Source organism: Phodopus roborovskii, unplaced genomic scaffold (assembly GCF_943737965.1).
Source record: "Phodopus roborovskii unplaced genomic scaffold, PHOROB, whole genome shotgun sequence".
NCBI lineage: Eukaryota > Metazoa > Chordata > Mammalia > Rodentia > Cricetidae > Phodopus > Phodopus roborovskii.
Genome location: NW_026126433.1, coordinates 5,928,382 through 5,945,865, shown reverse-complemented (window position 1 = coordinate 5,945,865; position 17,484 = coordinate 5,928,382). Strand labels below are relative to the sequence as shown.

Sequence of the window (17,484 nt, the reverse complement as noted above, 5' to 3'; positions counted from 1 at the left end):
TAATCCACTAATCTGGTCAGGAAGGAGCCTAGGATGTTGTGTAATAGTCTGACAGATGTGAACACTCCTTGTTTCTGCCAGATCTTCACCTCTAGTTAGTCTAGCTAGTCATCGTATCTGGTTGTAGTTGAAAGAACAGAGGGTGAAAACTTGTTGAAACTTGTCTTTAGAGAAATGAAATCGACACATTGATATATCCAGCAGTGTTTTCTTGTTACAGGACAAATCATAGTGGTGATTTGGGTAATTGTCTCTCCAAACAATGACAAGCAGAAGTACACCCTGAAGATCAACCACGACTGTGTGCCAGAGCAAGTCATTGCTGAAGCCATCAGGAAGAAGACTCGGAGCATGTTGCTCTCGTCTGAGCAGCTGAAACTCTGTGTTTTAGAATACCAGGGCAAGTATATTCTGAAAGTGTGTGGCTGTGATGAATACTTCCTAGAAAAATACCCTCTGAGTCAGTACAAGGTGAGTCATGTGTGCCCACTCCAGGTCTGCATATGTTCTTAGCGCATACTTTTAATTATTAATAGTTAATATTAGCAAACAGAACTTATAAGCTTATTCCATATTTTAATTTTGCTTAATATTAATAGTGAGTTTCACTGAAATGACAATTTCCTTTGTGAGTTTTATCTTTTTGTTTTGTTTTGTTTTTGCCACTACCAGAGATTGAACCTAGGACATCATGAGTGCCAGCCAAGTCTTCTACCACTGAATTATGTCCTCCAGTGGTCATTTATGACATATATGTATATTATATGTTTTGATCATACTTACCCTCATTGGGATGAATGTGTTTTCCTACTCCCACTTGCTTTCAACCAGCCCCCTTCTATTTAAGTTTATGTTTAAATCATGTAATTATTTGAGAGTCTTAAAATATAGCAGTTATACTAACCACAAAATCAGGAGTATTTCATGACTTTCCTACCCTCCAGAAATGATACGGGGATAATGTTAAAGTAGAATACTGGTTTATTACAGTCATTACTGACCTTCCTCTTTCTCTGTCCACTGAATAAATCTCTGAGAATCAGTGGTAGCAAGTGCAGACACTGGCCTTCAGTTACTGATATGTGGGAAACTAAAGAGTTAAGATGTATATAAAGTAGCGTAGGACAAAAATCTGTATCCTAGGGGCCAGCAAGATAGGAGAGAACCAACTTTAACTCCCTTTGAGCTTCATGCATGCTCTGTTACACGTGAATAAATAGTATATGTAATCTTAAAAATCCTTTCATCTTGGACATGGGGAGGTGGATCAGTTGATACAGTGTACAAGTCTGAGGATGACCTGTGCTTGGATCCCTAGCACCTACATAAGAGCCAAGCTTGGCAACCTGTGCCTGATAACCTCAACACTAGGGAGGCAGAGGCAGGAAGATCCCTGAAGTTCTGTGGCAGCAGCCAGCCTGGTCATTAGTGAACTCCATGTTCAGGAGACAACCCCTCTTAAAATAATAATAATAATAATAATAATAATCAAGTGGAAAGTGATTGAGGAGGCTACCTGACCTTGAACTCTGCACATACATCCTTCTATCTCAAAACTCAGGACAGTGCATTTTAACATTTTTTTAAATATTTCTATAACTGTGAGTTTTGTCTACTTACTATTTTTATTGTTTGGAATTTTGTTTGTTCGAGACAGGGTCTCATATAGCCCAAGCTGGCATCAAACTGGCCATGTAGCTAAAAATGACCTGAAACCCTCATCTTCTTCCATCCACTCCCCACATGCTAGGATTACCATTGTAGTGACCATACCAGTTTGTTTATGGTTCTTTAAAATAGCTTCATTGTGACATCTGATGTAGACTGTCAGGCTTACCAGAGGGGGCTGCTCTTCCCTTACAATGATCATTTCTGATCCTGTTTTTAGTGTTTTTGCAGTTAAGGGTAAAAGGACAGTGTCAGAAGTTGACCCTGACTGTTTACTTTATAAATATATTCAGAAGTCATTGATGAAACTAACTCTACTTTAATAAACAAACAGCTGGTAACAAGTGTGGTCTATGTTTAATTTTAAAAATCACCTTTTAAAATGAATGTGTAAATGTTTATAACATTCCTGCATGTTATCTTTGGGATGAAGAACTTTAGAGGAAATGGCTTCTTCCCTCACTCTGTGATCTCTTACAGTACATAAGAAGCTGTATAATGCTGGGGAGGATGCCCAACTTGATGTTGATGGCCAAGGAAAGCCTTTACTCTCAGCTGCCAATGGATAGCTTCACAATGCCGTCATACTCCAGGCGCATCTCCACAGCCACACCCTATATGAATGGAGAGACATCTACAAAATCCCTCTGGGTTATAAATAGTGCACTTAGAATCAAAATTCTTTGTGCAACTTACGTAAATGTAAATATTCGAGACATTGATAAGGTAAGATCAAATGGTGGTGTTTATTCTATGTAAGTCATCTTTTTTTTTTTCTTTTTTGCCTAATTTGAGCACAATATAAACTATTGACCTGTGGGAGTTTTTCAGATGACTAAAAACACAAATCTCAGAAAGTATAAATGAGTCATGAATTCTGTTTTGAGTTGCACCTGCCTCAGCTTTCACACAGCTATAGTTCTGTCTATAATTGTAGCTTTTTAAAGAAAAAGTTTTACAGTCTTTAGTTAAATACAGTGATCTGACCTAAAGTGGGACCTTTATATAGTCTTTATTTAATCCCATTATATGAAAGTCTTGACATTTCCTAACAGTGCCGTGAATGTCTTTGGGAAGTGTTTCTCTAGTTGCAGGAATTTGAAGCCATGCCTGACACCAACTGATCTTGAAACAGTGAAGGTGTCTGTGTTATACATAGTGCCATGGGCTTGTGGCTGTGCTAACTTCCTAGTGTTCAGAGGCCTGTCACTAGTAGGAAAAGGCAACAGTTAATTGTAAATTTATACAAAGAAACCATCTGAACAAAATATCTCATGATTCTCTCATTTATCAGTTAAATTATTTTGTTGATTCTCTCATTTATCAGTTAAATTATTTTGTTCGGTTGGTCCGGTTGACTGTTTATAAACCTATATGTATGTGTTGTGTGTATACACTATATACATAGTGTTCATTTCCCTTTCAGATCTATGTTCGAACAGGTATCTACCACGGAGGAGAACCCTTATGTGACAATGTGAACACTCAAAGAGTACCTTGTTCCAATCCTAGGTAAGAGGGTGTTTGGACATGTTTCAGGTCAGTAGTATTATGGAAGTAATCTGCATTTCCATTATTTTTGTAAAGAACATAAGACTTTCTGTGACTGACCCTTTCAGATTTTATCCTAAGGGTTTTTCTGCTTCATTCCTGCCATTGTTGCAAGGAGTGAAGGGAACATGGTCAACAAAGTCTTGTTCTTGTTGAATGAGTCAAGCAAGACCTGAATGCTAAGGCAGGCAGTCTCCTTTTTATGACTCCCAAGAACACATACAAGACAGTTTACTGTGAGAAAGCAGGTTTCTAGGCAACTTGGACTAATTCTTGCTTAGATATGCTGAGGGAATGGAACATGTTCCAGAGCTTGCACACCTCCTGTTTCTTTGTCTTTCTTGAGAGAGATATTTTAGGATCAGAGTCAACCCCTTAATTTCATGCAGTAGAGTCCTAGGAGAATTCGGCTGACACGGATGATTGGAGGTAGACTTCACAGAATGCATGGTGCTCTCAAGTGAGACCTCAGGAATAAGTTGACAAGGAAGGAAGACTGAGTTCTGACAGTTTGGGGTCGGGGGCTGTCTTGTTATTACATCTCCAGTGCTAATGACTCTCCTAGAGCATGGGACAAATTCAAGGATGAACGGTTGTTTCTCAGAGTAAAGGGAGCCACAGTAAGGCAGTCAGGGCATTATTGAGGTTAGGTAATATACATAACAAGAGTCGTTCAAAAAAAGAAGTTTTAACAAATTCCCCACTCATACTTCTTGTTTGCCAAACTAATAGGTGGGCTGATTGTAGAAGATTAAAAAAAAAAAAAAAAAACCAAAACATTTGTTTTTGAAGACATTGTAAACAATCTTTTTACAAGTTGAAGAAAATATACAAATTTAACAATACAAAGAATTCCAGCCTCCAGGAGAGCTGCAGAAAATAAGAAGGAAGACTTCATAGTAGTTGGCTACAATGTTGATATTTTAGAAAATTAAAGTAACTGTTGAAGCCAGCTGTGGTAATACATGCAGGTTTTTCCAGCTTTCCTGAGCTAGAAAAAGGATAATAAGGAGTTCAACTTCATTTCCAGCTACATAGTAGCTCAGAGCCAGCCTGGGCTGTATAAGCAACCACCTTGACTGAAAAAAACAAGTTTGTTATACAAGCAAACAAAGTTATACAGTTCTCATGTTCATCTTTGCCTCACTACATTTCTGGTTAGGGACTGGAAAGATGGCTCAGCAGTACTGCTGTTACTGAAGACACTCATTCTGTTTTCAGCATTCACATTGGGCAGCTCATAACCACCTGTAACTCCAGCATCAGCGAGGCTCTTGTGGCCTTTACAGACACCTGCACTCACATGCATGTACCCCAGACTCACAGGCTTGTGCATGCACAAGCACACATGCACACATTGGACCACACTTATAAAACTATTTCTTAAAGATAACTTGGAGGAGGCTAGAGAGACATCTCAGTGATTAAGCTCTTTAAAATGAAGTAAGTGTGTGCGTGTGTGTGTGTGTGTGTGTGTGCATGTGTGTGCGTGTGTGTGCGTGCACACGAACGTACATGTATGAGTGTGCATGACCAGTGGCCATGGAGGCCAGAGAATGCACTTGATCACAGGAATTACAGTTTCAGTTTTAAGCTGGGAATTAACCCTGGGTCCTCCGTAGTGATCTACTGTTGAGCCATCCCTTCAGACCTAGTTAAGAAGTCTTGCTCTACAATCATGAGGACAGGAATTAAGATCTATTAAGATCTCAGCACTTGTGTAGCAAGCTGGGCATCCCACACATGTATGTAATTCTAGTTCCAGGAAAGGTGGAGACAAGGAGCACTAGGGCTTCTGAACTTCCAGCCTCGCTGAATAAACAAGAGCTCTGGGTTCAGGAAGATACACTGCTTCAAAGGAGTGGACAGTGATTAATGGACAACAATACTCACTTTTGGTCCCCACATGCTTTCATACATGCATATGCTAATATGCTAATATGAGCATATACACATAAATAAGTCTTTATAAAGTAAATAACTTGGAATGTGTTGCAGTGGATGTCAGGTAACGGAGTGTGCTAGTTCCACTAGACCTAGGGAACAGAGTTCTTTCTCTGAGAGAGTGTGGAGGCCACTTCCTATTTATGTATGTGCAGTGTAAGAAATTTCAGACTATTAAGGCAGTGTGTCCCCAAAAATAAAGAGATAAAATTTAAAATAATTTGTGTGGGGGAGGGGAGCAGACACACACTCTGGCAAAAGGCTGTAACCCTGGGTTTAATTCTCCAGAGGCCCTCCACCTTTCCCTTGAGACATTCATTGGTCTCTAACTTCTTAAGTAAGTTAGGTAGGCTGACCAACAGGGCCCAGGGATCCACCTGTCTTTGCCTCCCTGGTGCTGAGATCATAAGTGCACACCACCACACCTGACTTTTGTCATACCAGTTTTAGGAATTAAACTCAATTCCCTGTGCTTGCTGGGAAGCATTTTACTGACAGAATCATTTCCCAACTCTGTATATATCCTTCATTTTATTTATATGCTGACTTAGTTAGATTAGGGAGTTGTTCTGAATGAAACTGATTACATATAAAAATAAATATAACTATAATCATTAGCTAATGAGAATTAGCTAATTTCCCTTTTCTGTTTGGTTAGAGTTTTAATACATCAAATTTTATTTTGTTTTCATAACAAACACATGCATATCAGTATACACACATATCATGTGGGCCAGGGAGGTGGTTCAGTGGGTAAAGTGCATGCCATTTTAAGTGTGGTGTCTTGAATTCAGATCTCCACTACTTACATGAAAGCCTGAGTGAGATAGCCCATGTCTGTAATCCCAGCAGTAGGTCAGACAGAGACAGGTAGATCTTGGGGGCTCATTGGTCCAGCCATAAAGCTAAAATGAGCTCCAGGGTCAGCGAGAAACCCTGTCTCTAAAAATATGTGAAGAAAACAGCCGACCTCAACATTTGTCTGCCACATGCACATGATTCATGAGCATATGAGCATAGTGGGTGTGCATGTGCACAACACATATGCACCACACACAAAGTAAGGTGATCCTAAAGTATATAACTCATCTATTTGATCACAAAACTAGAACATGTACCGGCCCACAGAAAGCTTCTCTGGGGCTGGGAAGATAGTTTAGTGAGTAAAAACACTAACTGTGAAATCCTGATAACTTGACTGATTTTAAGTACTGGAACTCATAAAAAGCTGGGTGCAGGGGTTAGGGATGCAGCTTAGTTGTTAGGATATTTGCCTAGCATGCATGAAACCCTGGGTTCAATCCCTAGCAGTACAAAAACTAGGTGTAGTACAAGCCTGCAATCCCAGCACTCAGGAGGTAGAAACAGGTCAGATGTTTAAAGGTATCATTGAACACAGCAAGCCCCAAGCCAACCTGGAATACATGAGACCATGCCTGGTTTAATAAAACAGAAGCTATATGTAGTGGTTCACATCTGTAATCCTAGTACTTTCATGGAGGGATGGGAGGGAGTGGCAGGAGATTGTAGGCCAAGAGCCTGTGGTGCACATCATAGTGGCAGAAACAGGAGGAGGCAAGAACTGACTCCTGAAAAGTTGTTGCACGTGCATGCATGCACACATCCAGACACTAAAGTAAAAATAACAAAAATGGTCCCTCATGCCTATTCCCAGTCTGTTTCCTGGCTTCTGCAAGTTTATTTCACTATTGGGTTTGGGTTGTTTGCTGTTGGAGGATATTATGAATAGTTCATTTAATAGTTTGTGGACAACCCATTGCTGTGTTTGTTCATGGTGAAGCTGAGTATGCATTTGTTCATTTTCTGGGGCTTTCCAATTTGGTTGTAACAAATGATGTATTTAGTGCTAATGCATAGGTTTCCTGTTAGTGCATTCCTTAACACCTGCCCTTTGTCTTTTAGAATTCCATCCTGAGGTTTGAATTTTTTTTCCATACTCTGTATGGCCAGTAATAATGACTCAAACACCACCCGCAAAACACCCCAGCTTTTTGTGATAGGGTCTCCATATTTAGGTCAGGCTGGCTTCGAACTCACAGCCTGTCTTTGCCTACTGAGTGCTGGAATACAGGCATGAGCCACCACACCCTACTCTTTTGGCTATTTTAATACAGTTCTGTACTGTGGCTTCATTTGATTGTCATTTTTCTTGTCTTTAACGTTGATGCATCGTGGAGCCATGTGCACTTTGAATATACCTTTCTTTTGCCAATTTTTTGTAGGTGGAATGAATGGCTGAATTATGACATATACATTCCTGATCTTCCTCGTGCTGCTCGCCTTTGCCTTTCCATTTGCTCTGTTAAAGGCCGAAAGGGTGCTAAGGAGGTAAAATATCTCAGATAATAATTTCTCTAGACGTGGCTACCTCCAGAATTCCCTAATAGCTCTAATTCAAGCTTACTTACAAAATGGGCAGGTCATTGTTTTCTCAGTTTACATTAGTCCTGCCATGTGTGTAACCCAGTGTTCTCTTGAACACAGAATTATCCTTCTCAGCCTCTCAAATGCAGATGGCAGGCATGTGCCAACATGCTACTTTTTCTTTATTTAAATAAAGTATTAATTGATTAAAACCTCCTAAGATAATTAGTTAGTGTATCACTTAAGAATGTATTGGAAGAGCTTGAGTAATGCACTGCTGGGCTGTAGAGATGCCTCAGCCATTAAAGGCTAGGCTCACAACTAAAATATAAGAGTAATACATTGCTGATGAATGAGCACATACTGATTATATCAGTGTATTCTGTTAACCTGGGTGCTCACTCCTGTGCTGGTTTACATGTCCCCCTTAAAACAGAGAAAACACTGAGATTACTGGTGGGAAAGGCACAGAAAATCCTGATACTATGAAAAGCCAGTGTGACTATGGTATGGTAGACTTTATATTCCTTTAAATATAGATAGAACTATTGAATTCTCCTCCTAGGGAAGAAGTGTTTTTGGAAATGTATTATTTATTCACAGAATTGTAAATATTTTCTTTGTTTCTTTAAGGAGCACTGTCCATTGGCCTGGGGAAATATAAACTTGTTTGATTACACAGACACCCTAGTATCTGGGAAAATGGCTTTGAATCTCTGGCCTGTACCACATGGGTTAGAAGATCTGCTGAACCCTATTGGTGTTACTGGGTCAAATCCAAATAAAGTAAGCTTTTTATTATCAAAAATTAGTTTTGTTTGTGACAGCTAAGTATAACATGTATGCAGTAACCTTTGTTCCTTCTTGTAGGAAACTCCATGTTTAGAGTTGGAGTTTGATTGGTTCAGCAGTGTGGTGAAATTTCCAGACATGTCTGTGATCGAAGAGCATGCCAATTGGTCTGTGTCCCGAGAAGCTGGATTCAGTTACTCACATACAGGACTGGTAAGGCATACATGCTCAGTTTCTTTGTCTCAGCCATAGTCTCTAGAGATGAGCACGTGCTCTGTATACCCAAAGGCTATGTAGCTCAGTCATTTTGGTGTGAATACTACTGTTGTTCTTTGGGCCACCCGCTCACAAAAACAACAGAGACTTACTATTAATTATTAAAGCTTGACTGACAACATGGGCTCATTTTTTAACTGGCTCTTACAACTTAAATTAACCCGTTTCTATTTATTTATGAGCTGCCACATGGTTCATAGTTACCTTATCTCCTACATGTCATGCTTCCTCAGTGTCAGGCTTGTAACTCTGCCTTCTTCTTTCCAGCATTCTCTCTGCCCTGAAAATCCTGCCTAACTATTGGCCTTTTAGCTCTCTATTCAACCAATCACAGTAGCGTATCTTTATACAGTGTAAAGAAATATTCCACAACACTCTGTATCAGTACCACAGTATCCTAACCTGTACCTGTTTCTTCTTGTTTTATTTGAACCCCTCTTGGATGCCACCATGTATAAAACACTGGTATTAGATGATCTAATGAAGTTGTGGACTAAAGTGATGTCCAAGAACATGTAGCATGGTATGGTCAGGACCATGAGGAGGGGTTGGGAAGCAATTGTATAATGAGAATAACTGACATGGGTAGAGCTAGTGTATATTAGGCACTAGAAAGACCTCTTTGAGTCTGGGAGTTGAAACTAAAGTGTAAACATGAGTTGAAGTTGGAGGCAGCAGAAGCAACTCTTCATCACAAAATGTTAGTTCAGGTCTCTGGAAAACTTTAACCACATTGTCTAATCCTGACCATAGCTTGAGTATCAGAGTAAGTCAGATCAAAGACCACTTACCCTTTCTTGTTTTTTAATGACAAAAGTGTGGGTACTAAAAGCTGTTCCTGTTCTAGGTGTCCTCTCCTCCTTTACAAATGATTGCCTTTCATTTGGATTGCTTGGAGGTTATATGAGACCAGCTGACTAATATTGGGCTGAGGTTATGAAACGTGCCTGTCCAGGCATGAGACCAGTACATAAGAGTTCTTTTCTGAGGACATCTTGCCAGACAGTTTAAACTAATTGTTGTCCTATGTACACATTGTAAAAACAAAACCAAATAAACAAGAAACATCTCTTTTGGGAGAAATTATAACACTTGGTGAGGGTTGAGGTTTGATGACTTGTAGTGTGTTTTATTTATTTTTATAGACTATATGTAGAACTCTTTGGTTTGCCATTTAGATATGTAGGAAATTTTTCTAAGTGTAAGATAATTATGGAACTTTATTTTTCCTAGATGGTAAGGCATTCTTCTATTTTATTCCTTCCACTCATGCTCAAAGAAGACTAAAAAATTACAAAGATGTAGAGGAGTGGTGTAATAGCCTGGAGAGTAGTGAAGTCCAGTCATTAGTCCATAGTCTTCCTTTCCTCTCTGAATTGCCCAGTATCTTGTGACATCTTCCAAAAAGAGTGTAGAGATTTAAATGAGTCTGCAAATACCAGCTTTGTAAAATTTTTTTCCTTGTGGTGTTTTTAGACATTAATTGGAAAGAAATTTCCACTTTCCCTCCTTGGGATAGAAGTTATACAGGAAGTTAATTCATCACAGGAATATGGGCAGTACTGTTTCTCAGCCTCAGCCCTGCTATGCAGCCAAGTGCATCCTTTCTGTAGATAATGCTGCATGTGGCAGGATGCTGAGCCATATCTATGGCCTCTGAACCAACTACTAGACCCCAAACTGATGATCAAAAGATGTCTCCAGATATAACCAAAGGTCCATGGGAGATGGAAAATTACTCCACCTTAAAACCACAGCCTCAGACTCTAATGTTGGTGAGATTTGTCTTGTAAACACAATGTCAAATAATACATTTCAGTAAGGATAAAATGAGTGAAAATATTTCCAGTGACAGACAATAAGTTTACTTCTATCTAGTCAGTAATTCAGCTGCCTGTCACAAACACATTCATGATATTTCTTCCATGTTCCATGATGTGCGTGTAACACTTACTACTGTAGCATACACTGAGAAAAACAAGAAAGTTAGGCTAAAGAGGTGGCTTGGCAGACGAAAGCACTTATTCTTGCAGAGGACTCATATTATATACCTAGCACCTTATCATTGACTCACAACCATCTACTTCCAGAGCATCTAGTGCCTTTGACCTCTGCATGTACATGGTACACAGATTACATGTGGGCAAAAACATTCGTACACATAAAATTTTTAAAAAATATTGTGAGAAAATCAAGGAAGGGAAGACCTATTTTTGGCTTATGTTTAGGGTTCTTTCTTGAGGTCGGGGGTGGGGACATAGAGCAGAGAAGAGAAAAGAGGCCTGAGCACAAGCTTCCATCGTTCCCCTTATTCTGTCCAGATCTCCCATCTGTTGACTGATACTCCCTTCAGCGTAGGCCTGCTCCCTCTTCCTCATCCCTCTGGAGTTCCTCACACCCACAATGTGCTTTACTAACTGAGGCTTTGCTCAGTCCAGTCATGGGTGACCACCTGAAATAACTATCTCAATGTTGACCGTCAACATTTACTCGGTACATTTCTTCATAAAGAAATGCAGAAAGCAAATGTATATACAGAGGCCTGTGAAAGGGAAAGAGTTCACTCCTTGATCATGTGATTTATAAATGAAAATGTTTTGTAATTTTTTGAAGAAAAATGGCCATCTTGATGTCTTCAACAAAAGTATGAACCCTCAGTGTCAAATGTTGTATTTTGAGAGTGTTAATTTACAATTTGACAAAAATATTTCAAAATGAAGCATATATGAGAAAACTTTAAGTTTATTATGCCTAGATTCTTGTTAAAATATATAATAAAATGTTTTTTCCTTATTTTCTGTAAATGATTTTATATTGACATGTAAACATCTTTAAAACTGTGAAATCGGTGGAGTTCATTAGATGCTGATGATAGTAATGAGGTTTCTTGTCTGCACCCATGTAGTAGCCTCCTACCTGATTTCCCTTCCGCTTCGGAATAGCTCCAAAAACCATTACAAAACATAGACTGAATCATGGCATTCATTCCCTAGGTGGGATCACTACAAACATGAGCCTGAGCTACCAATTTCACATCTTCTCTGCTGTGGTCCTCCTTTTACCCACTGGGCACTTTTGTCGCTGGCTTTTTTCCTGTTCCTCCATCAGACCAAACACATCTTTAAAAATCCTTTCTGCTAGATCGGGTACTCTATGAGTAGGCTCTACTTTCTAAGCCTAACAGGAAGAGCAAAGCAGGGCACCTTATTAAAGGATTATGCCCATATAGTTCATCCTCATCCTGTTGTACCACTTCAAGTACATCGATATACACAGAGGGCTCTTTTTGCTTATACAGTTCCTAAAGGCTAGGATCTGTTTTGTATAATATATTGATAAGCATTCATTATCTGTTGAGATGATCTGTTGTGTCTCATTTTTTAATTGTGGGAGGTGGCTGTGCATGCTTCAGCTGCGTGTGGAGGTCAGAGACAGCTTGATGGAGTTGGTTCTTTCCACCTTGTGAGTCCCAGGGATCTAACCCAGTCTGCCAAGTTTGGCAGTAAGCATTTTTATCCAATCAATGTGCCATCTTGCAGACCCTCTTGTAGTGTATTTTTCTTTTTTTAACATGATAATACTTTGGAATTATTTGGGGTGTTTGTTACTCAAAGACTCAGAGGCAAATATTCTGTATTTGAAGAGAATAAATCTCTTCAAATACATGTGATTATAAGTTCGTTACCTTCTGATTATTTCCTTAATTTTGAAATGCTCGGTGCTTTAGAGAATTTGTTCATCTTTTTATCTTTCTTAATTTGCTTTTTAAATTTAAAAGCTTGCCAACAGTTACAAAGATGATTTAGCAAGGAACATGAAAGTCTTTGAATTTTTATTTCATTATTCTACTGCTTTTTGCTGTCTTCTGCCGGAAGCATTATCGGGCAGTAGTGAGTAGGATGGTAGGAGGGAGTCTCATCAGGGAGAGGATGAGCTAGCTGCCTTCCTTCCCCTTCTTCAGTCTCACCTGGCTGCCTGCTGCTCATAATAACCACATGACTGCATGTGGTCACAAATACTGTTTTAAATTAGTTCAGTGAGAAGAATAAAGTGTTTTGTGTTAATAAGCCATGTGAGCTTTATTAAAAGTCTATATGATTTTTAAAATACTATCACTCATGGATCTCAAAGAAACCCATATAAAGTCATATTTTACTTTATACAGAGTAACAGACTAGCCAGAGACAATGAACTAAGAGAAAATGACAAAGAACAGCTCCGAGCACTTTGCACCCGGGACCCACTGTCTGAAATCACTGAACAAGAGAAAGATTTCCTATGGAGTCACAGGCAAGTTGGGGGGTGGAGGGCTGACCAGCACATCATTGGTGGCTGTGGTGGAGGTAGGGTCTCTCACTGTAGTCCAGGCTAGGCTTGAGCTCATAGCACAACTGCCTCTGCTCTTAAAAATCCATCCACCTCAGCACCCCTCCTGAGTGCTACGATTACATGTGTGATCCATTGCTCCTGGCTTGTTCTTAACATATTTTTTTTAAACCATACCCAGTAAAGAAAATAAACTGTACTTTAAATGTTTGTTTTTTCTTATTAATGTTGACTTTTTCAAAAGTATGGATACAAATATTTCTTTGTAGAGACACATACAAAAGTTGTTTTTGTTTTCTTTTGTTGTTGTTTATTTGTTTGGGGCTAGGTTTCAGCCCAAGCTGGCTTTGAACTGTAGGTGAGGATGACTTTGAACTTCTGACCCTTCTGCCTCCATCTCCTAAGTACTAAAATTGCAGGTATGTGTCACCACACCTGTTTTACATGGTGCTTGGAATTAGGATGAAACCCAGGGTCTCATGTATGCTGGGCAAGCACTTTACCAACCTAGGTATATCTCAATCCTCAAGCTTTTTAAATTCCTTTTTTTAAATTGGTGGTAGAGATTAACCTACACCCTTCTGCAAACTAAGCACATACTCTACCATTCAATTGTAACCTCAGACTGACAACCTGCTTTCTTAGAATTTTTTAAAGTATAATACAAATAGGAACACACACACATACACAAACAATTTAGACCATTTACTCATTGATTTAGATACTATATTTGGCAAGTTCCCTACCCCTTTTCTTTAAGGAAGAAAATAATGCCTAAGCCTCACTTTTAAGCCATGCTTCTACTTGACACACTAGTATATTTTTTTCTTTCATTACATTTCATTGATTATTGTGGGGTGAAGATTGCATGTGTCACAGTGGGCATGTGAAGACCAGAGGACAGCCTGCAGGAGTCCAAGCCCTCTGTGTGAATAGATCAGCTTGGTTTAAAGCACCTTTACCCATTGGCCGTCTGACCAAATCCCCTCACTGATGGACCTAACTGAACGAGTTGTAGTTCATATCTTTAGAGGGTCTGTGAAGCACACACCTTGTCCAGTAAGCTCATGGGACTCACAGACGTGAACGAGTAACATACACGTTATTCTTCTTAACTGTCAGCCAACATTTATCCTCCATTTGAATCCTTAGTTTTTACCATTTTATTGTATCTGCATAGATATATAAATATATGCCCAACCATAGTCTTCTACACAAGTTGGCTTTTCAGGTAGTAATAAGCCTATAACTTCCTACAGTTGCATACTGGGGGAACTAGATGTTAGACCTTCACATAACATGTTTATTGTCTTCCCCAACAGACACTACTGTGTAACTATTCCTGAAATCCTACCCAAACTGCTTTTGTCTGTCAAGTGGAATTCCAGAGATGAAGTAGCCCAGGTGAGATTGTTTAGGGGCTCTTGTACAGAACCTATATGTTGCCTAAGTCATCAGTTCTCAGAAAATCTGCCTCAACTTAGAAGATTAAATTGACTATAAATTATTATGATGACATAATAAAGAAAACACCAGTCATAATCTTTTCATATATAAAAGTAATTATTTTTAAGTGGAGGAGCGTATTTTTTTTTGTTTTGTTTTGTTTTTTGTTTTGTTTTGTTTTTTGAGACAGGATTTCTCTGTGTAGCCCTGGCTGTCTTGGAACTCTCTCTGTAGACCAAGCTGGCCTTGAACTCAGAAATATACCTTCCTCTACCTCCCAACTAAAGGCATTTGCCACTGTGCCTGGCTTTAAACTAATTTTAAGGTCACTTGTTAAAATGGTGTTTTTATGTACGGTGTACTGTATTTCTCTGTCCACAGATGTACTGCTTAGTCAAAGATTGGCCTCCAATCAAGCCTGAACAGGCCATGGAACTTCTGGACTGTAATTATCCAGATCCAATGGTTCGGAGTTTTGCCGTTAGGTGCTTGGAAAAATACTTAACAGATGACAAACTTTCTCAGTACCTCATTCAGCTCGTACAGGTAAGATGCTAGAAACTGAAAATGCTTCACCCCACATCCATCTAGTGTTTCAACGCAGCAGCAGTAGTTTACTAGTGGTGGTATCTACATTATTGATAGTATTTTTCTAAGTCCAGCCATGCAAAAATGGGCCTGATTATCTGATTTTTATGCTTTTTTATAATTCCTCAGGTCTTAAAATATGAACAATATTTGGATAACCTGCTTGTGAGATTTTTACTCAAGAAAGCGTTGACAAATCAAAGGATTGGCCATTTTTTCTTTTGGCACTTAAAGTAAGTCCTATTTTTTTTCCCCCTTCCAAATCTTTAGAAATGTATAATTCACCTCCTTGATAAGTACATGAACCTTGCTGCTTTGTTGTGTGGAAAGCTGTTCCAGGCCTGTTGCACAGTTCTTTTCTTTGGAATTAAATGAGCAATGTAAGTTAGTACAGAATTCTGTTAGTACAAATATTTTCAAAGGTTTTGCTTCAACTTTAAGCCAAGTAAAATTTGCCAGATACAAATTAATGTTGACATAGGTTTCAATGTATACTTAGATGAAGTTGTCCCAAAATGAAAATTTAACCTTGGAATTCTGAACAATAATGACAGAGTCCAAGGTTTTTTGTGAGAAAATATGCTTAAAGAAAGAAGTGGCTTTTGCAAGTGATCCCAGGACTTAGGGCAGCTGAGGCAGAGGGATCACAATTACCAGGACAACCTCTGCTCCAAAGAGAGGGCAAGGTAGGAGGGAGAGGTGAAAGAGGAAAACTGCAGTGTGATACAGTACTCAGAGTTGTCATAAACCACCTGATTTCAGGAAATTTAAAATCAGGTGTAAGTCTAGTGTGGCGTGTGTTTGTTTGTTTGTTTGTTTTAATTAAGGTTGGTATCTGGAGAAGCTATATTTAAAATGAGCATAGAGACAGAAAAATGTAAACATGCTTGCAGGATACTCAGACCTCAGTGAGCTTTTAACCTGCCTCAGTTTACATTATTCTGCTTTCCTATTCTCTTCTTTTGTATCGGACATTGAAATTAACTAATGAAAAGTAGCTAAAATAAACCTAAATCAGTAAAATGCCTAGTTGTTTATTAAATTCATTATTTTCTTCTAAATTTATTGGGCTAGAAAATGGGTTTTCCTATCTTCTGAGAAAGTATATATATCATTTAGGACTGTAGATATGTCAGTGCCTGAATTAGAATCAAAACCGAGTGTGTTTCCTGTCTGCATGTATTCAGTTTTCCTAGCACAGCACAACCTATTGATCAATATTATAGTTTCACCTTGTCCAGACATTAAAAAAAAAAAAAGACTACTTATAGGGCTGGAGCACTGGCTCAGTGATGAGAGCATAGCACTCTTCCATAGGCCTGAGTTGAATTCCCAGCACCCATCTGACAGCTCACAGCCATCTATGAATAACAGTTCCAGGGGATCCAGCACCTTTGTCTGGCCTCCACGGGTTCTAATGCACATGGTGCACAGACATACATGCAAGCAAACACCCATATACATAAAATAATCAAAAATTGAAGAGACTATATATACACATAAACTTTGCTTATTCTTTTAGATCTGAGATGCATAATAAGACTGTCAGTCAAAGGTTTGGCCTCCTGTTGGAGTCCTACTGCCGTGCCTGTGGGATGTATCTGAAACACCTGAATAGACAAGTAGAGGCCATGGAGAAGCTCATCAACCTAACTGACATCCTCAAGCAGGAGAAGAAGGATGAAACACAAAAGGTGTGTGAATGCCTCTTCCATGCACTTTGAACACTTGAAATGGGGCTGAATTACTAAAAAGCCCATTATACATATAGATCGTCATGGTCCTTGCATTTGGACTCAAATTCTACTGTCTGCCAGCTTTGTGATTAAATATATTATGTAGACTCCTAAGACTCATCTTTTCTTCAATTGGAAAATAAAAATAGTACTTGGAACTTAGTGGTTGTGAGAAGGAAGTTCATATGACCTGGGCAAAGCATCTATCATCTTTTCTTGGACGTAAGAGGTGCACACTATGTACTCTTTTCATGTAGCTGTAATTAAAATGATCTTTTCTCATCTCATTTGTGATTTTGGTAATGACCCTGAATTAAGTAGAAAGAAGTGAGTTTAACTGGACTGAGTAAACACCTGCCATGCTGAGGCTCTCAGGACTTTTTCCCACCCATCTTTTGTCATCACTTCTAGCAGAAAAGCAAGCACTGCTTCCCCACCATAGGAGACTCCATTCACCAGTGAGTCTCAAAAGGCAAAGAACAGAAAAACAGCTTTTTTAAAGATGCAGCAATTAATCTACAAAAATTATCATATCAACTTAGATTCCCTAAAATACGCGATTGAATTGACTCTTCTAAAGTTGTGTGGTATAGATTCAAATATAGATTGGTAGAAAATATATGGAAAAGGCCAAGATATAGCTGTTGATGGTATATGAATTGCATGCACAACTTCAGTCCCCAGCACCACGTAGACCAAGCTTGGTGTAGTGAGTGGTGCATGTAAATACATAAATAAATAAATGTAAAAAGAAATAAAAATTAAAAAGAAT

The 17,484-nt window shown here is 38.9% G+C and overlaps 1 protein-coding gene across 2 annotated transcripts in view; it reads left to right on the top strand.

Moving 5' to 3' along the window:
* Pik3ca (phosphatidylinositol-4,5-bisphosphate 3-kinase catalytic subunit alpha) overlaps positions 1 to 17,484 on the top strand; it is a 70,686-nt gene that overhangs the window by 39,828 nt on the left and 13,374 nt on the right. For both annotated transcript variants that reach the window (XM_051185830.1, XM_051185831.1), the window contains exons 4-14: positions 221 to 471; positions 2,149 to 2,394; positions 3,095 to 3,180; positions 7,407 to 7,512; positions 8,182 to 8,334; positions 8,419 to 8,553; positions 12,782 to 12,906; positions 14,265 to 14,346; positions 14,770 to 14,934; positions 15,106 to 15,209; positions 16,499 to 16,670. In XM_051185830.1, the coding sequence (XP_051041787.1) occupies positions 221 to 471; positions 2,149 to 2,394; positions 3,095 to 3,180; positions 7,407 to 7,512; positions 8,182 to 8,334; positions 8,419 to 8,553; positions 12,782 to 12,906; positions 14,265 to 14,346; positions 14,770 to 14,934; positions 15,106 to 15,209; positions 16,499 to 16,670 (1,625 nt within the window). The remainder of the gene's footprint in view (positions 1 to 220; positions 472 to 2,148; positions 2,395 to 3,094; positions 3,181 to 7,406; positions 7,513 to 8,181; positions 8,335 to 8,418; positions 8,554 to 12,781; positions 12,907 to 14,264; positions 14,347 to 14,769; positions 14,935 to 15,105; positions 15,210 to 16,498; positions 16,671 to 17,484) is intronic.